The sequence below is a fragment of the Mchenga conophoros genome, linkage group LG4 (assembly GCF_057382185.1).
Source record: "Mchenga conophoros isolate Kocher_MC1m ecotype Shallow Benthic linkage group LG4, M_conophoros_male_GT1.1, whole genome shotgun sequence".
Taxonomy (NCBI): Eukaryota; Metazoa; Chordata; class Actinopteri; order Cichliformes; family Cichlidae; genus Mchenga; species Mchenga conophoros.
Genome location: NC_140529.1, coordinates 25,417,428 through 25,437,965, shown reverse-complemented (window position 1 = coordinate 25,437,965; position 20,538 = coordinate 25,417,428). Strand labels below are relative to the sequence as shown.

Sequence of the window (20,538 nt, the reverse complement as noted above, 5' to 3'; positions counted from 1 at the left end):
TTTATATTTGTCATTCAGCTCATGTGTGTTGGTCCGGCATCTCCAGATTTGACTCTCATAATTTTTTATGCTTTGTTTTTACAACTTGCAGCAACCAGCTGGAGTAATCATAAATATTACCTCATCCTCACCAGGACCATGCTGCTTTTTTCACAGCTTTTATTTGAAGGAGTCCATAATGCATATTCTTAGTAATAATAACTTTATTATTATTTTATTATATGTGTGGAAATTCTTAATATTGAAAATGTTATTATGTTTTTCGTGTGTCATTTGTATGTAGCTAAAGACTTTAAAATCCTTCTTTCCTATAACTACCCTCTGTAATATCAGTTCTGGGGCTGAGGCTGTTTAGTGGATTTGTTACCAAAATCTACATTTCTACTTAAGCTAATAAAGCATTTAACTGTATAATATTTATTACTTATATAATATGATTTAAGCTTTTCTGACTTTAAGTATATTCTAGCCTCTTAGTTAAAAAGTAACAAATATCTGCTGTCAACAGATATTATCCAGTCTCATCAAACACTGCTTGAATAGTAGAATAGTCTATTTTTGGCCGTCTTCACATAGTTTCCTGGTTAAATGTCCCAAGCAGCAATGCGTTCCTGTAATCTGTTTCACATATTTGCACATATTTAGCGGACAGGCATTTGGTCAGGGGTGTAAATCAAAGTGGCGGTAACAGGATTCTGCGTGCCATCAGCACGTTGCGCTCCTAATCACCAGGGCTCAGTAAAAGATGGTGAGGCAGCCTATAACACTGCCCAGGGGAACCAATAAAACACTGGTTTGGTGCTCAGCCAGTTCTGCAGCCTGCTAGGGGTTTAATGCTTGAGGCACTTAGTCATACAGCACCATGCTTGTTTTTTTAGTTTTTTTTTTTTTTTTAAGGACTTAACTGAAAATTTCTTCTTGTCAGTTTTCATAAAAGATGCGCTCTTTAATTTTCTTGTAGCTCACTTCACTGTTATTCTCCTCGAATCCTCTTTTCCGTCTCATTTGATCCTCTGAATATGTGGCTGCACAGAGTCAACCAGACTGTCCCCACCCTGTAGTGAAGCAGATGTTAACAATTACATCTGCTTCATCTTTTTGGTCTTCATTCGTCTTTTATTTATTTATTTTCTTGCCTCCATGATACGTGGTAACCTTTAAAGTCTCTATTTCATGTTTAACTTTGACCAAACACTGTATTTAACTGTAGATCTTAGCTAACACAGGATTAACTGTTTGGCATAATTATCCAAAATAGAAATATGACAATTTAAAGTAAAATTAACATGATTGTGAGGACAGTGGGTGTTCCATAGCACACAGACAGCTGTATGAGAAACACTTTTGTCTCAAAGGCACATAATACCACAGTCTCTAGTTTGGGTTCCTGGGTTTTTTGATGCTATGGCGAGGCTTCTGTCCATCGATTCGCAAATCACAAGAATTACTATTCCTTCTAGTATTGGTTAGATTTTAGTGAAACTTGCGCACACTGATGTGCTTAAGATCGAGGTGTAGGTCTTGTAATATGATGCAGATGATATATGGCAACTCATTTTACATTTTAGGCCGCATATAGCCCACTTAAATCTTGTGTGGGTCGAATCAGTGAAGGTCCCCTTCCTCTAGGTGGCCTTGTGTTTCTAAATATCACGTTACTTTGGACCTTTGACGTCTTCTTCAAGTTCAAACGTTCATAAAATGCCTTTTTTCTTAAAACACTTGTTTTAAATTCATCTGCCTGTCTTTGTATTGGCAACTTTTAGGAAGTGATCGTCTTATAAGGAAATTCTAAATATCACATCCAAACATTTTGTCACATTTGACCTCTGATCTCACTTTTACATTTACATCTGCCTTTCTTTCAAATTGATCTTTCTGTGTTAACGTCTCGGTTCCTTGTTCGTCTTCGGTGCTGGTCCTCATGTCAGTATTAGTTCTCTTCATTATTTCCCATTTTTACTTTGAATTCTGGGTTTTCTTTCATGTCTTGCATTAGTTTTGCTTTCTGTCGGTTTGATTGCTTTGATTTACTTTCACCTGTGTTGGTTATGTCCACCTGTGTCTCGGCCTCCTCCTGTCTACTCCCTAATCAGCACATTTTGTGTATACGTGTGTCATTTGTCTTTTGTGTCCCCTTAGGTTGATCTTTTTGCTGCTTGACCTCCTCTTGGACTCTTTCCATCTTTTGTTTCTTTACCGCCACCCATTAAAGCCTTGTTTTATTTCTTATTCTGCCTGCTTGAGTCCTTGCGACACAAAAATGTTATCAGAAAGGCTAAACTGAGTGTAAACTGTCTTCTACCTTCCTTTCTTCTTACTGACCTCAGTTTTCATGAGTTGAATGGGTCTTAATAATACACGTACATTCCCGTAAATATCAGTGTTTAATGTTAATTACATTTTAAGGGCCAGTTCCTTTATTCCTAAAGAAAGCTAAAAGGGATTAGAGTTGGATATTTGTTGGCTTGTTTGGCTTATTATATGTTGTTTGTGCTTGCTTTGCTGTAATTATAGGTTTGTTCTGCATGTGCAACAACAGTTATTTTTCTTGTGGAAAATTACCCCCTTTGCTTTTTTCCCATTTTTCTTGCTCACTACACTCTTGTCTAGTGTAGGCTTATTGAATATATATAATATAATGATCAGGTTAATTTTGTTATACTACATAAAGCACAAAGATGATGAGATATTTACACCAAATGCTGTAAGACCCTTTAAACCCATCTCCACATTTGTCCTGGACAAACAGACCCCCACTAGGACCCGAGCATAGACAGACCACATAACCTTTGTCGTTTCTCTTCCTTTGTTTGTCTCTATAATGCACTCCTGCTTTTCTTCTTCTTCTCTTTTTCCTCTGCTGCAAAAACGTTTCTGCCCCTCTCTGAGCCTGGTTCTCACGAAGGTCTCTTCCTGTTAAAAGGGAGTTTTTCCTTCCCACCATTGCCAAGTCCTTGCTCATAGTGGACCAGCAACTGTGAATTGGTGCTTATAATATCATTGAACTGAAGTGAAACTACAAAGGCCTAACCTTCATTGTCACGTCTGCAGATCTTTGCCAACACACAAACGTGTGCCTCGGTTTGAGGTGTTCATGTTTTGTTGTTCACAGCATGCCTGTGGCTTTTTACTTTTAGGAGCTTTTTGGGACAAAAAAACCCAAGAAAAGCATCCTTGGAGCAAACACGGGACAACAATGAGTGAGAATGAGAGCATGGTAACCACAAAATGACATTTCACTTATTCACTCATTCCACGTGTTGTCAGCCGGCACAACAAAATGCTGTCTTTTAAACAAACAAAGCTAGCTTTATGATCTCTCTTTTTTTTTCTTCTTTTGGCTCCAAAAACAGTGTCCATCAAATTTTAGAGAGTAACACTGATGGCACATTTTGTAACCAAACAATGCAGCTATGCACATTTGCTAAACCATTTGTCATAATTTTCAAGATTTTTCCCTGTGACAAATCTCTGGTCACACAAAGTGTGAATATTCATTTGCTTTTCTCTGGCTATTCCTTCAACGTTATTTTGTTACACAAGTGTTTCAGGAATGCCTAACATCTGTTACTTTTTGAAATTTTGAAAAGCACAAAAGCTGCATTACTTTCCTAGGACAGCGTGGGAATGATTAGTCGTTAATTTTCCATCCTCTGTCTCATTGAGAGGTTGAGGAGATTATGTCCTTCTTTAGTGTTTAGTGTATGTGCATAAATATTTGCAACTCTGTACATTTGCGTTTTGTGCACATGCACGCCATCCTCCTCTGTCCACAACTACATGTCTTCCCGTCACACATAAATGCGCTTTGACGGGAGTGTGTGTGTGGGCTGCCTAGAGACAGGCTGGGACCTCCTCTTAAGGCTTGAGCTGCCTTTCTTCCCACAGCACCCGGCAGGAGGATGTCCATGGGAAGTATAGTGCCGTGCAGAGGGGAAGAAACCTGGGAAAGAAGAGGGAGTACCTCAGAACATGCATGGTTAATTAGTGGCTGCTATGGGAACTTGAAAGGGACAGAGAAATATGGTCAACACAGCGTGCAGCAAAGAAGCAGAAGTTGTCACTATTTGTGTAAGTGCAAACACATAATGCTAACATTAGATACACCATATCAGATAAAAGTGAAGTGTTGTCTGTTTCCACCCATCCTCTCTTGCGAGGTCTAAACATTATATTTCAGTGTGTTCCTCATAAAGCTGTCTTCCTTAGAGGAACCTTTCACACATAAATTATTATTGTGTGTTGTGCCGTCCATCGTTGGTTAATCAGGCCCGGTATGGCTCAAGGAACAGTGCGTATCCTGAATTTTACTTATTGTTCAGGGTTTTAAAAAAGGGCTTGGGTGGTTACACAAAATATATTTTTACCCTTTCTCGTGTTTTTGTTTTTGCTTTTTTTTTTTGGGGGGGGGGGGATTAAAAAGCTGTGCTACTAAATCTTGCCTTTGGGAACACAGACAGGATGTCATAAAGAAAATTTAAAAATGGCTCCTGTTTTTCATATATTTATTATTTTGTTCTTAATACTTTTTATGATTGTGATTTGGGGCTTTTTCTCATTTCCATATGGTCTGGTTATTCCCTTTTGGTCTCGTTGGAGCTAGTTATGTCAACATAAAAAGCCCTCAACACAAAGACCTCAAGAATCCCAACACTGAACTTTTAGTGATTGCAGGAGCTGTTTGTTTCACACAGAGGAGGGCGAGACAGCAAATACACGGAGACCTACAGAGGTCAGACCATAGTTCACTTTGAGGTTTACTAGTCTGTTGACTTTGTGCACGCTAGCACTTCTCATTAAGGAGCGAGACAGAAATGGCAGACAGCACAGCTGGTTCATTCCTGCCTTAGAGCTGGACAAACCATTAGAGCGCATTTTATTGTAGAAAGGATAAAAACAATCTTGGCTTTACTAACGTACATTATCAAGCTGATTGAGAACATGCTTCCTTTAGCATCTGTGTGGTTTGTATTTTTATAGGTATTATTTACCCTTCAAGGTCTTTGGTGCCGTGTCAGCTTGTGGTATCTTGCATTTGTAGACAGTGCACTTGTTACTAGTTATCTGTTCCCTTGAGTTAAAATTGAGGGATTTTTGCAGGGGCTGAGGGTTAAGAGCCAAGGTAGAGAGACTGAGTGGCCTGTATATAAAAAGATAGACATCCACTGTGAGTCTTGCTTTAAAGGATTGATCTCAGCATTTTGGCTTCTGTCATCTAAAATGGGACCCAGAGGTGGCCATATTTAGATATTTTAAATATGAATATTTTACTGTGAGTCTGTGTGGATTTCCTCATTTGCTCACTTTGCTCACTTTTAGACACAGTCTCAAAATACCGATTAGAGGAACTGCAGGTTTTCAGTTACGCAGCAGCTTAGTTTTTCTTTCCTGGAGGTTGCTTCTTAGGATTTAGAGGGACCTGTCCCTGGGTTAGTCTAAGACAGTAAGATTTTTGTTTATCCTAAAATGTAGTATTTCCTTCTTTATTTGTTTAGGTTGGGTTTTTTTATTAGTTTTTTTGTATATCTGTGTCTTTCTTCTTTAGAGACTAGAGGGTTTTTTTATTGCCTTACACTGCAATTCCCCTTCAGCTCTACCAAGCATATTAGCAAGTTTGAACTTGATTTGATTCCCTGGTTTGTAACTTCGTTAGGCAAGCTGTTATTGTTCTCATTAGACACTTTATTCATTACAGCTGATGGCTGTTTTCAGTTGGCAGTTAAAGAGCCAAATACTTTCCTCGGAGTTTGGTGGAGACCTAAAAGAAAGCAAAGGGGATGGTGAATATTTGATCTTTTTTGGCATTTGACATTAATCACGACTCTTATCACTAGCTGATAACATCACCCTGTGTGTGTTGTAATTAGAGAAGTGTTTGCTAAGCTAGCCACGTCAACTTAAAAGCTAGTTTGTCAGTGTTGTGTTAATAGTGTCTTATGTTACAAAAACAATCCATTAACCCAGGTTTAAAAAAATGATATAATATGCAAATGTGCACATAAACACTTCCCTTCAACTCCAACTGTCTGTCCTGCATTCCTTCTGTGCTCACTTCCTTCTACCTCTCAGACAGATTTTCAGCTTGCGCATTGGTATGCCAGGTATTGAGTAGCAACAGCATGCCTGTGGTTAAGTGCAGGAATGACTGAAGCTTAGCTATATTATGTTCACTATGACAATTGCAGGATTGGTACTATGGCAGAAACTCTTTCAGAATGCAGAGAGCAGCAAAGGTCTGATCAGGTCATCCTGGTGCTTGCACATGCATAATTTCCACTAAAAGATGGTGTTTAAGCATCTTAATTTGTTTTTTGTTTTTGCAATATTGACTTTGCTTACATCTAATTATTCCAGCTTCTGATTTAACAACTTGCTTTGTTAGATTTTTCTTTTCAAATAAATACATTGTGAGAAAACATCAATGTTTAATATCTCCACAGACTAAAAGTCCACCCCTCTGATTCATAGCGGGTCAAATCCCGTAAAGTCCACCGAGCACAGAGAGAGGGTTTGTCAGTATTATTCTTTCACCTCCTCTTCTTCTGTTTAATGCCTTTCACAGTACTGGGTAAATCTTTCAGTGTTGTACCCTACATTTTTTATTATCCCACCATCTTTCCATGCCCAGATGCAAACTGTGTGGTCTTACCTTCGCGCTGTGTTTCTAAACTACTGCGGCAGCGTTGCTACACACTCTCTCAGCCACTGAGTCTGAAGTCCTTGTTGCATTTTTTTTTGTTGTTGCTATTCTTTGACCAGGCAGTCACATGAGTAATTTAGCTAAAAATGACCTGACTAGTTAAATAAAAGACTAAAAACAAACACGCACGCACAGATAACAGGTGTTCGCTCAGCTGCGACGCTGATACCATCAAGAGATGGATGCAAAGGACTCGACATTGAGAAAAGGTCAAGAGGTTGATTAAATGAAAAGAGAGAGCCAGGCTCACGTCCCCGTGGCTGTCGGGTTTTAGAAGAAGGGCCCAAGCCGCAACTGTTATTTTGGATTTTGTTTCTGTTCACTTCATGACAATCCGGCCACCTTCGTGTTTGCAGGGCCCATCTGAGTCTGATTCAGTGCAACTTGAGCACCACTTAGCTTTATCCTCTGGAAGAATATGCATGTGCTGTGTTAACAAATTGCTCAAAGCTGCTTTGTCATGTAGCGGATGGAAACGAGCCCCACTGTTCCTTTTACCACAAACTGTTATGTTTATACATCTCATTAAACTTTTTTTGTGTGCGTGTTACTGGAAAACTATCCGTCAGTAATTGTTTCAGTGATTAGGTGGTCAAAAAATGTGGTTTCTCCGTTGACCAGACAGAGATGGTGGAACAAGAGAAGAAAAATGTGTTTTGATGTGTGCGGATGGGGGCAGAAATCGGAGCCGGTCTGCTCGTACCAGCAGCTCATCAAGGCTATTGAGTCAAGGCTATGGTGTCTTCTGTAACAATCTCTCGGGTTCTCTTTGGAGCGGGTATCGCTTCATTCTAACTCTCCCAGATGTTGCGTTATGAGCTCAAAGCATTCTTGGACACACACAAGTATGTGGACATGCATAACTGTTGTGATTTACTACAAAAATGTGATAGCGATCTTATCTTTTACTTCTCTCTCTCGCTGACTCTCTGCTCTCCCTCCCTCAGTCTTTCGCCGTGTCTCATAATAAATCTGTTGTTCTGTGAGTTTTTTATAGTGTTTTACGGTGCTTATTCCTGCTTCTATCATTAAAGCAGAAGATTTAGTGTGGGCGTGCTGGACCTGCTAAAGGTAAAACACAGAATTTCGTCAGAGGGTCACGGTTAGTGCAGCCAAGCTAAGTCTTGAGGCTGTTAGACCGACCCCCAACGATGTGGTTAGGGATTTTTAAACCAAACCTTGTGTGTAAATTTTTCACAAAAGATCACACTTGTCGTTTTGAAAACAATCCTTTTCTGTACTCCTGAATGTTTTTTTTTCTTTTTAGAGATTTAGGATTGTTATCCAACAGGACTGGAATTTCTGCTTTTGAGATATGAGAGAGATTGGTGGCGGGAATAGAAGCGATAAAGGTGGTGATTCAGAGTTGAAGACACCACAGAGTCAAAACATGTGAATGTGGATCCTTGAAAGGTGCTCCGCTCAACGCCTCAAGAATGTTTCGTCTTGTGAAGAAGGTTTGAAGAAGTTGTTTTAGGGTTTATGTTTCTCCCTTTATTTTTCTTCTTCCTTCTCTCGAGTTGACCCCTTTAACTCATCTGCACACATGTAATGTACTCGGGCTTGTAGGAAAAACAAATATTAAGCAGTCGTGTTTTGCGTACATAAATCACTGGGTTTTATGGTTTTAGCATTCCCAATAATGCAGACTTGGCCGGCCATGAGCGGGTGTCTCGCATACACTCAGACATATACACTAAGGTGAGTATGTTCTGGAGGTTTGAGTCAGCAGTTATGAGCTGTTCTTCCAGACCATTAGCCTTGAAGAAAATCAGAGATTTCCAAACTGTCGGCTGGGCTGCTGCTGTCAAGCACCAGAATGTCCTTCTGAGACTGACCACAGTCTGTTTAGCTGGACAATATTTTAACAGGGCTGTAAGTCCTTCATCAAGGCCATTATTGGTGGATTGTGTTTTTATATTAGACTTTACTGAGCGCTGCAGTGTGTGTAGCGTAAACCAGCAACAGTTCGGGGCACGTGTGGTCTTTCCACACCAGGAAAAATAGATTAGAGTGGACCTACGTCGCCAGTGTGATTCCTGTTTGAAATGTACATTTCAGCTATGGCTCTGGTATGCAGAATAATTACTGTGCACTGCGTGATGTCGATGGGTGATTGCAAGCATGCCATTCTAATTATCTGGTTTTATTTTCAAAACCAGAAGATATTTTCATTTCTTTTCATTTTTGAGTCAGAAAATAGCAAAAACGAAGTGGATTTACAAAGACACCGATACAGATTATATGCAGCTTGCCTTGTGTTACCTGCTGAGATATACCGTAGTTTTGTAAATATCATTTGTTTTAGTTGTATTCTATTCATTTTGGCTAATTATTATTAATCTCTGTGTGTTTTTTCTATCACACAACATGAATCGCGACAGGTTTAGAGGAAGGCTGCCTCTCCCCGAGCCTGGCTCTACGGGACGTTTCTTCCTGCGTTGTGCTTGCTCACAGGGGATCGTCTGATTGTTGGGGTTTTCTCTGTTTTCTTTGTAGTATTGTAGGATCTTTATCTTACCTTAAAAAGGCACCTTGTGCTTTGAGACTGATAAATAACACTGAATTTGATAATTCAGTGAGTGTAATTATTTCTTCAGATAATTTTTAGCTTTGAAACTAAAGCAAGTCTCCACATTTCCTTGTTTCAGTGTATTTGTTGATCGAATAATGTCTTTCAGATATTACTATTGTCCAATAATCTATCAACTTCAAGTCAAGAGTGCAAAACAGTTCCACACTTCCTCTTTAACATGTGTACTGTATTTTGTGTTTAGCGTTTAAATTACAACCATGACAAGAGCAGGAGTTTTCTCAGGTAACCTAACAGCAGAGAGGGTCATAGCGGTCGTGACCCTCACCCTTTTGCTGTCTGTCTTATGTGCCACGTCCTCTCCTCTCTGGTCTGCTCTGAGGCAGTCACAACTACCAACTGGTTCCCAGGCCCTGAGCGACAGGTCACGCTATGGTCGTCTAGCCTGGGCCCTTGATGCTGAACCCCGAGGTTAACGCGGAACACATCCTTTCAGGGGCGCTGCGATCATCATCTCACCTACTGCACCTACCAGCTTTTTAGAGATGTAGAGACACAACACACAAACATGTCTCGGTAATGAAAGTAGCTATTTATTTCCTCTAGCACGCTAGTCTTAATTCCTAAAGTGTGTTTCATGCAAATGAGCATTTTAAGTATTTGTGTTTCCCATTAGTGCATCCTTATTTCTCCCTCATGCCCACCCACATCCTACAACAAGCCCATTCCCACTGAGCACTGACAATCAAGAGGCTGAGCCCTCCCACCAGTTTATGACCAGTGACCTGACTGTTTTATAACTGAGCAAGTCTGGACCAGTTTTCCACACATTTGTGTGTTTTTGTGCTGACATGAGCATCTGTCATTTTTCAGATAGTATTTTTTTTTAATTTATCTTAGAAAAGCATCTGTATGCGTTTCATCATTTTAGTGTACATATCTGTTCAGCCCGATTAAGCCCCCTCGTCCTTAATCGGCCCTTCGTCCCCTCCAGTGAAAATAAAGATTGGGCTTTTCATTCTTCATGTCAACATTATGTAAAGCAGATGTAATGCCGATCATGTGGTCATGCAGCATTCTGTTAAGTTGCCTCGAGATATGTTGAAGCTGCGTTGCAATGGGCTATTTTTCTGCACGTGTTTGGTGTTTTGCAGAGATGCGTTATGTGGCGGCAGCAATATTAGTAGCAGTGTTGCAGGTCTTGCTGTTTCTGCCTGCGGAAATGGATTAAGTGAGCGATTGGCCGCACCGATTTGGGTAGCCTGTGTCGGTATGAAGATAATTTGGAATGCTAATGAAGCGTTATTCTGTTTCTTGAGGACACGAAGAAAAATACTGTGGAAGCTTCTGCATTTTTTTCCATTTGGCAACTTTGCGTGTGGTTATATGTGGAATTGGATGGTGGGTGTCATAAGGGTCACTGCAGACCTGTTGACATCGGATTCAGTGAGTTTAATTAAATTGTGGTCCGTGTGTGTGTGTGTGTGTGTGTGTGTGTGTGTGTGTGGGTCCAGAGGATGGGGGCCCGATGGAGAAAGCAGAGAGCAGGCGCTTGGCAGCCCATCTGAGGGGTTCGTCACTGGGGCTCACACACGGCCACAGCTGGCCTCTCCACTGACAATCCTGGCTTTTCTCCCCCTCTCAGGAACGCACTGCGTCAACTCTAATTCCTTTCTAATGAACTGGCTACTGAAGGTAGCTAGGCAGGCAGACCCGGCACACTTATTAAAAGCACATAGTGGAAACTAAACACATACTCAGTGGAAAAAATATGTCACACTTTTGTACATTTCAGTTTTCAGCAGGATGTCTGTGCAGCTTGGCTCAAGCACCCATTGAGAAACTTCAAACTCATAATGTCTTTGAACCTGCAGTCAGCTCAAGCAGAGCTGTATCTTTAGATTTTAAACCATATGAGAACCTACAGTTTGTCTCATTGTGAAGTTTTTTATCGCCTACAATTGAGCCACAAAGACTCCTTTGTCTGATATGATCTGATGATCCGTGCGGTTTACACTTATTCACTGGTTCAGTTCAATTTTCTAGTCCAAATAAAGATAGTATCTCCATATACCATACCTTATGCATGGAACAATGATGTACATGTCTTTGGGAGGTCTGAAAATACTTCTGGAAATCACAAACAAACCAGATTAACCAGAATAATCAAGCCACAAATAGATTTTAGAGTAAATAGCATTGATTTTTAAATTACAACTGTACTTTTCAACATGCATAAAGAGTCAAAGATGTTAATGGCTGCAGACATGACTGTAGAATGCACTATCCAATCAAAGTGTGCTGGAAGATGCCACTCTGACACAAATCACCTACCTAAGCCTATTTTTCTAATGCTGCAACGTTAATTTGTATCGTCCCTGTTGTATAAATAAATAAAATGCAAATATAAAACATTGTTACAGCCTGTCGTGGTAGCTTCCTTGCAGTTGCCTCTTTCAGTTGACAGAGTGCATCACTGGATCACGAAAAAGAGATGAATCTTCAAAGATGAGTCCACTCCTTGATGGATCAGATCAGTTTTGATGGCCTGATGGGAGACTTACACAGAGATAGTAACGTGGTTTTAATGCTGTGGTCTATCGGTGCAGTGCTGTATTTAGTATAAGAAGGTCGGAGCTGAAACTTTGGTTTCCTCTTGTGGGAATGAGATAAATTTGGACAGTTTTACGTGAGGACAGTTGAATGTATTTCAGTTAAAGGCTAGTACAACTATGATACAGAGTGAGTCGAGCGGCCTCACTGTGACCCTTTGCTTTTACTTCTGTGGTGCAGCCTGTGGATCCTCTGTTGCTGCTAATGGAAACTGCTAAGCACATTGAGACAACACAAAGCGCATAGGTTTGATTGCTGTGTCAGTTTACAAAGGTGACAGAGTTCATCAGCTTTGATGTATTGTTTATTTGCCTGCGTCTGGCACCCTTGATGGATCGTGATGCTATAGTTTGAAAGCATTTGTCTGTTCAAAAGCTTTTGTTGACTTTTTAGGTGATCTTTTCCATGATTATCCATTTTCACTTGGATTATCTCCTATGAAAAGTATTCCCTTTTCTTTAATTTCACATACTTCGTTAGCAGTACATTATAAACCAACCTCGAATTTTCCATCCTGGAGACAAGCTTACAGCTTCTGTGAATCCCATTTAATATCAGTGGATTATTCCACTCCAGTCCCTTCATTATCGAGGTAATGTTAGCACCCGCAGTGCAAGTGTGCATAAAACCATTAGCTGTGTCCAACTCATTTACACAAAAGTAATAACACTAGAACAGGAAGGTTGTGCCCTTTCACAGAAAGCAATAAAGAGAGGAAGAGGGCAAGGTTATCAGGAGAACAAGTAGATATTCTGCCGGTCATATGAACTGTCTTCATCAGATAGTGAAAATAACTGAAAAGCATGTGCTTATATGGTCACACTTTTAGATGGGAGATACAGCTCTTAGTTACAGCCAGATGGTTATCACACCAGATATTTTTACAAATCAATTTTATACTACAGTACATATGCCACATTATTAATCTACTTTATGTCTGTACATGTGAGAACAGATAGAATAAAGTCAAAAGTACAATTAAAACCTAGTTGAAGGTTTTACGGTCATTACAGCTGTAACTTTACAGCCATACAAGCGATGGTATCTATTTTGCTCTATGTGAAACTCAGAACAATATCAGATGTCATGAACCTTTTCCCAGATATTCGTAGTGACCAGGGGACAACTAATGTAGAATCGCTGATCCATCGAGGACAAGACAAGATGATAGTTTATTAAATTTAAATGAAATTTGTAGATTGTTTCGGTGGAGTTTAATAAACTGCTTGCTATCTAAAATATAACGGGACACCGGAGTATATTCTCGAGCATCTTTAATCTCTTTTCAACTTTAATCTCAGCCAAACAGATTTACTCAGGAACAAATAAAATACTAAAAAAGCCAAACAATAACATTTTTAAGTTATCTAAGTGACTCATATATCATGTTTAACCTGAGTAGCGAAAGACGGCGGTGGGTTTGAAGACGATTTGCGGGGAGTCCGGTGTTCTCACGGGCTCTAGTGAGCCTTGCCCCCGGCTCGCTATCGAGCTAGTGGGTAAAGAAAACGTCGGAGCGCTTTTGAAAATATTTGGTGTCGTGATAAACTGGGCAGATATTTGAGGTTTACACAGCTACATTCTTGCCTAAACGTTTATTTTGTGACCCAGAAAGAATAATGAGAGTAATATTAAAACTAACTAGCTGCCGCCATTGTTGTAAACTGCGCTATGAATTCTGGGAGACAGCTTCTTCTTCTTCGGGGTTTAACGGCAGCTGGCATCCTTGTACATGCAATGCTGCCATCTTCTGTTTCAGTCCGTTATTACACTCTTAAATCCTACTACTTATTCCTGCGTCTTTTGGGATCTTACAAAGCTTCAAACGACGCGTCGACTATTAAATTAGTCGTCGACGATTTTCATAGTCGACGTAATCGTGACTAGTCGACTAATCGTGGCAGCCCTAAATGCTACCCAGAAAGAGGAGGCCTTTGAGGAATATGAAGCCAGCTCAGTTTTTGACATTCAAAGCTCTGAATGTGACTGCCTTTTGTTCTGGGGAGGCCAGTCCATGACTGATAGGGTTCCATTGTGTGTTTTTCTATCCAGGCATGCTTTCACTGCATGAGCGGTGTGTTTGGGATCATTGTCATGCTGAAAAATGAAGCTGTTGTCTATCAGATGGTTTCCAGATGGTACTGAGTGATGGATTAAAAATCTGATGGTACATTTCTGCGTTCATATTTCCATCAATATTGACAAGATTCCCAAACCTACTGGCTAAAATATAGCCCCAAACCATGTCAGAGTCTCCACCGTGTTTTACAGATGGCTGTAGACACTCACTGTTGTATTCAAAATTTGAATACATCGCTTTATAAGATATGTTGACACTGATTTTCAGTCGTTCTTGTATAATTTGGCATGACTCAGTCCTTTCTCCCCATTTCCCTTCCTTAAGAATGGCTTCTTGACAGCCACACTTCAGTGAAAAGTAGTTGGATCAACAGATCCATCTCTCAGATTTGCTGGGGAGACCACGTTCATGCTTCAAAATCAGTGATTCAAAACTGCTAAAATGTGCTCTGACCTATCCCAAGAGTCTTTGTGGCCAAATAGTCCGATAGATAGCTGACCAGCAGGATTGCAGTGAATCAGTCAGATACAGATGGACAAGCTGAAGCTTTCAGTCTGTAGAGGCAGGTGGGCTGATAAAGTGGGCTGATTGAGGGTGAAGGGTCTGTTGATCTGTGAACTCAGAGATAGCGCTGCACCCATCACTCCCACTGACGGGGATGACATAACCAGGACACTGATAAAGAAGATGGGAGTAGGGCGGATGGTGTGAATAAAAGACAGGTTATATTGTATACAAACATTACAGTGGACACTCTCCACTGCTGTGACTCAAGATAAAGTCAAAATGGCTTTTTTCTGGTGGAACTTGGTGAACTCTGAGTGTTCTCGTCATGAAAAGTAGTATTTTATAGGTCTAGCACATGGTTACAAGCATACAGCATCCTCTACAATTAGCCTCTCACTTCAAGTGAAGAAGAATACTTAAACAAGGACAAAAGGAGAACCCTTTTATAGAAGGATTAACAGCAGCGAGAGGGCGAATTTCAATAAAATAGTTAATAGTTCGAGTGTTTGTCCATCCAGTCTGAATAAGACTACAACAACTGAGCTGGTTTCATATTCCTCAAAGGCATCCTCTTTCTGGCTAGCTCTTACCTGTCATCTGGAGCTTATTGAGCTGTCTACTGTGTGTGTGTTTTTGTGCACGTGTGTGTTTATAGCAGTAAGGTTAGCCAAGCTTTAAGGCCGTGATCTCACACGACAGAGAAAGGTCCCTTTGAGTGATACAGATCTGGTCGTAGCTCAACCCATAACATTATACCTCCACAGGCTGCTTCCATTAGCTCCACCTATACTCTTTATACTGTAACAGTACTGTGTGTGTCTGATAGCATCAGTGTGACTGGATGTGCCTGCACACTCACAAGCATTGTGTGGGTGTGCATTTTCATATTTCCGAAGAACATACGGTACAAGAACATGCACCTCAGTGTGCTACTGAAAGGACTGTGTGTGTGTGTGTGTGTGTGTGTGTGTGTGTGTGTGTGTGTGTGTGTGTGTTTTTGGCGTGCACAAGATTTGGGAAGTGCATATAATTGGGCACCTGCAGCTAAAGTTGGAAAGAAACTTCAGGGTTGATGGAGTTCAACCAAGCAAAAATGTCCAGTCACTGAACATTAAGAATGGGCACAGCAATCAATTTACACACACACACACACACACACACACACACACACACACACACACACACACACACAATTTCTGCACTTGTCTTTCATCCACATGTCTGCTTGTCTGGCCCTCCATTAGCCAGTTATTCCAATAAAATACACTATCTCATACATTATCAAATGACAGCACATTCTCACAATAATACTATACCTGTGCTGATTCTGACTCACACACTCGCACACACAGACTCACTCACACAGATGCAGGCTGGGGTAATATACCCATCATATCTGCTGGTGATGAAGGCTGCTGTCATGGGGCAGAAGGTTGTTTTATGATGGTTCATTTGGGCCTGCGTGAGGCAGCAGTGTGAGGCGATGGCAGACGAGACAGGAGGCGTGCTCTCTGTGCTCTGCTTTGTGTAAACTCTGACAGGAGCAGAGTCCCAGTGACAGACTGAAGCCAGGGGGATTTGGGAGCACCGGGCGGCTCGTTGCAAATCATTGCAAGAGTTTGAAAGGTGTTAAGATGTTAGTGGGTGTAGATGCGACTGAGAAGAGTCTGGCAAAAGTTAAATCTTTCAAGGCGGGGTTGCTGAATTGTCATGTTTTCCAGCTGATATTATAATAACTCGTAATAAGTTTTCTCGTTTGGTTTTCTCTTTTTCTTTCTCTTCTGCAGTATTATTTGATGGCTAATTAGTGCATGTGGTTTTAACTTGGAAGCACACACCCAGCACTGGAAAGGTCTTATGTCTGGATTAGCATGTCTGGCTGCGTTCACTGCTACACTCGCACCTCTCCTGAATGAGCCCTGTAATTGTTTTCCTTTCATTCATAATCAGCCCGTGTGATCAGGATCTGCATAACAAGCTCAGTCCTCGCACTTAGCCCGGTGTGAGTCTAACTGCACTGTGTCATTAATAATACATGTATGCATACATCATTAAGCTGCGTAATTAGCCTGTGTATCTTGTAAATCTGTGTGTGTAAATATGCACATGCATGCTTTGCGTGAGTTTTCCTGTGTGGGAAAATGCTCTTGTGGTGAGGTGGAGCATGAAATACGACAGTAAACACAGGCCGCTATCAGTGATAAAGCTCCGCTCCTGTTATGTGGATGTTTGACTTGTACTTTTACTGTGAGAAAACCAGAGATAAGACCTCAGAAAAACTGAAGGCAATTTGGAGAAATAATTGGGGATTGTGGAGGACAAAGCGAGCTCACGGTTGTAAGCAAGGTTGTGTTTTTGAATGAGGAAGGCTTGAACGGGTGAGGGACAGGAGGACAGGCAGCGAGAGGGATGTGGGAATGGAGGTGTTTAGGGTCTCCCTGTGGAGCGTCTCGGATATGGGAACACGGAGTCGGCCTAATGAAGCGTGGCCGCCCCTCGCTGACTTAACAGGCCTGAGATACAGGCAGGGATGTTGGGGGAACAGAGAAGTCACAGGTCTGATACTCGTCCAGTTTTTGATACAGAAAGAAAGAAAGAGCATAAGAGGATGAGAAGAGCAGGGAACACTCGTTAAAAAAAAGACTTACACCTACTGGATAAACATTTAAGGAACAAAACATTAAAATGACAGTCACGTTGTTCTGGAGGGAGACGACTGATCTTAAAAGGTTTTAAAAGATTATGTTCCTTGATGTGCGCTGGGTCATTTCTGCCGTTGTGGCTTTTGCGAAGCAGCTGATATTTCAACAGGTTTAAGAGCTGAATACTTTGTATGGGAAGAAAATCATAGTGGAGTCTTAGCTATTGACGTCATGGGGTTCAATGTTGGGACCGGCAATTTTGTGGTGCCATGGCGGTGCCAGCTTTTTGGCACAAGGAGCAATGCTTTTATTTATTGAATTTTTGCATGAAACTAGTTATAGATTAGAAAGTAGCAGCGCATCAGAGGAAATGGGTGAGTGCAGAGTAATATAAAGTGGGTGTGTGATCACCTGTTTGATAGCACTGCAAACCAAGTTTCTTAGCTAAACTGTTAAAGTCTGTGGCCGTCAAACTCCATTCTCAAATTCATCCAAAATACATTCTTTCTCTGGAACCTCTCGCGCATGTACACACGATAAACCCTCGCGTGTCTCCGTTCCCTGTCACTTAAGATACCCAAACTAAGTCTGTCATTATGCTGTCATAGTTGAAGCATTACATCACCAGTCTGTCAGTCTCAGTTGATGTGCAGGCAGCCAAGTGGCGTTCCCCTGGAATAGCACCATTACACAAAGTCTTCATCATAAACCAATCATTCGGACTGCCTCTCCACTTCAATCAGACTATCCGTGGTCTGTAATGGGAAGCGGTTGGATCAGCCAGCACTCCCTGTCCTCTTGTCCCGTCTGTGACCGGCCCTGGAAGCTAAACTGGAAATGGAGATTTAAGAGCAGACACCGAGGTGGAGAACAGGAGATGTTTGTCAGCATTGCCAGTGTTTGCGCAAATGTTTCCTGTTTGGTCACCACATCCAATTGTCCTTTCCTTGCTGATTAAAATGGCTTGCTCAGTTTCCGCAGCCCTCAATCTTCTTCACTCAAATCATGAGAGAAGGCAGGTGACTGTGGGCTTGTTTTCAGCGTGCATGGGTGAAAGGTCAAGGTTGAACTAGAAAGTTTGAACAAAACATTAATGAAAAAGTGTTGATAATAAAAGCTGGATTTGGAGATTTAAAAAAATCTTTTTAATCTAACAAATCATAATGTTGATAAACTACGAAACTTGTTCCCAGTTCCAGTTCTCCTCCCCGCTCACCTCCAGTAATGTTTTGCATTTTTAAATAACATTTGGAATGTCTGGCATTTGCCTCATGGTCTCCTCTCCTCTCATTATCGTCACAACCTTGTTGGTTTTAATGCAGTAACAAGTCATGTTATTATTAAATTTATTTTACCAGGAAGTCCCACTGAGAGCAAAACCTGGCCACAGTTACAACTATATAACAGAAGTGTCTCTAAAAAGTTGCAAATGCAACAAAAATATAAATTCACAATATAAAAAATACAAACGCATATTTTAAAAAAACTTCCAAATATTAAACAGCTTCTCAAAAGAAACATCTGCAAGAAAGTCTCCATCACTGCATTCCTTATTATGCTTTTAAATTCACCAACAAATTTAGGCTTTTCTGTAAATTATTCCATGTTCAACATGAATAGTGAGAAAATACTGGTTTCTCGGATCTCTCAGAGCCGTAGCTAGCCTCAGGACTCTACTGCCTCCTTTACCAAATAAATGGGCATACTACACCATCTAGTGGCAGCTCACTAATGCTTAAACCCAAAGAGGACTTGAGTGTATATAATTTTGAATGACAAGCCACTCTCTGCTGAGCCAAAGGCAGAGGATTGCCATAGCAGGTAGCTCCCCCTGCTTTGTTGTAGCAGAATCTTACGCCTTCCTGACCCAACCCTGAAGGGATTTGAACCAGCGCCCTTTCATTTACCGAGCAAATGTGTATATCATTTTGAATGTCAGCTTCTAATGTCTCTTTCTCTCTTGTCTCTTTTCTTTCAGGACACTGATCCCACTATTTGATGAGGACACAGGTCTGCTTCTACTGGCTGGCATGGTAAAAATATATGCTTGAATATTAAATTTGTTGTTATTGGTTATGTTTTTAAATATCAGCTGGAATGACCACACCATTAACATCACCTCTCTGATTCTTATGCAGGGAAACACTGGGATCGATTGCTTTGAAGTCTCTTCCTCCGAGCCTTTCCTCTCTCAAGGTGAAGCTCTGTTTGTTATCTGTCTGTACAGATGTCACAACCAGTCGTCTTTCCTAGTATCCTGATCCATCTCTTCTTCTAATTCTCACATCCATAGTCAGCCACTGTCTGACGGATACCTCAACAAAAGGCGTTGCCCTGGTCCCCAAGCTTGCCTTGGATGTGATGTCCTGCGAAGTTGTGCGTGTGCTTCAGCTGACAGACAGCTGCATCCTGCCGATCAGCTATCAGGTCCCTCGCAAGGTGTGTAGATGCACAGCAATACTTACAGCTCGCAAATAAAGGTGATGGACTTATTTTAAGTTCTCCGTGTTCATTTTTTGTCTTCCAGAATTCAGGTCACGAGTTTCATGACGACCTTTACCCAGACACGGTGGGCACAACCCCAGCCATGTCTGCTGAGGAGTGGTGGAAGGGAGGGAACAAGCAGGTACGTGATCCCTATTTTCAAAAAGCTTAATCCAGTCTTCACGCTGCACAGGAAGCTCAAGCTGTTCGTTTTATTGTAGGTGGAGAGAATTAGCCTGCACCCAGACAAACGTCCCAAACAAAAGGCAGCACCAGCAAAACAGACACCTGCAAAAAAGGAAGTGGCCAGTGGAGGGAGCAAGGAGGTGAGATGCACAATTATTCAAAAGATGGGCAAAATCTCCCAATTTAAACTTGATTTTCTTTTTAAAATACCAGTGGATTGAGGATAGTAATCCCATCTCTCTTCCCCACAGGATCAAGCTCGCGACTGCTCTACCTCCAGCAGTCCTTTGAGCACTCCCAGCAGCAGCGCCGCACCATCTCGCTCTCCTTCCTCCACCTCCGGCCTCTCCTCAGGCTTTGTTCCCAGCCCCAGTCCCAGCCAGACTGCCAAGGCTTTCCAAAACCTGATGGGTAAAAACAAATTAAAAAACACAAACGCACACTCTTAATTTCTCCTTACCCATGTTGGCGTTTTATCTTTCTTTACACAGTAAGCTGTTAATATTGAATTATTGTTATTTTTTTATTCAGGGCCAACTTCCAAGTTCCGTCATATCCAGGGGACAGTCATGCACCGGGACACGCACATCACCAACATTCGTGGCCTCAACCTGACCACACCTGGCGAGTGTGACGGTTTCTGTGTCAACCGCCAACGTGTGGCAGTGCCCCTCGCCATCTCCGGGGGACAGATTGCCGTATTTGAGGTACAGCAGCAGAAGAAAAATAGAGGGATGTTGTTTAATAAAACTGCAGATCCCGTTTTCCCCTGTAGTTAGTTATATTGAGA

General features: G+C 41.3%; 1 protein-coding gene across 1 annotated transcript in view; it reads left to right on the top strand.

Moving 5' to 3' along the window:
• The window catches only part of coro7 (coronin 7), a 108,448-nt gene that overhangs the window by 82,399 nt on the left and 5,511 nt on the right, over positions 1 to 20,538 (top strand). The window contains exons 10-16 of the mRNA XM_085271240.1: positions 19,057 to 19,111; positions 19,217 to 19,274; positions 19,372 to 19,517; positions 19,606 to 19,704; positions 19,784 to 19,888; positions 20,000 to 20,159; positions 20,280 to 20,455. Of these exons, the coding sequence (XP_085127366.1) occupies positions 19,057 to 19,111; positions 19,217 to 19,274; positions 19,372 to 19,517; positions 19,606 to 19,704; positions 19,784 to 19,888; positions 20,000 to 20,159; positions 20,280 to 20,455 (799 nt within the window). The remainder of the gene's footprint in view (positions 1 to 19,056; positions 19,112 to 19,216; positions 19,275 to 19,371; positions 19,518 to 19,605; positions 19,705 to 19,783; positions 19,889 to 19,999; positions 20,160 to 20,279; positions 20,456 to 20,538) is intronic.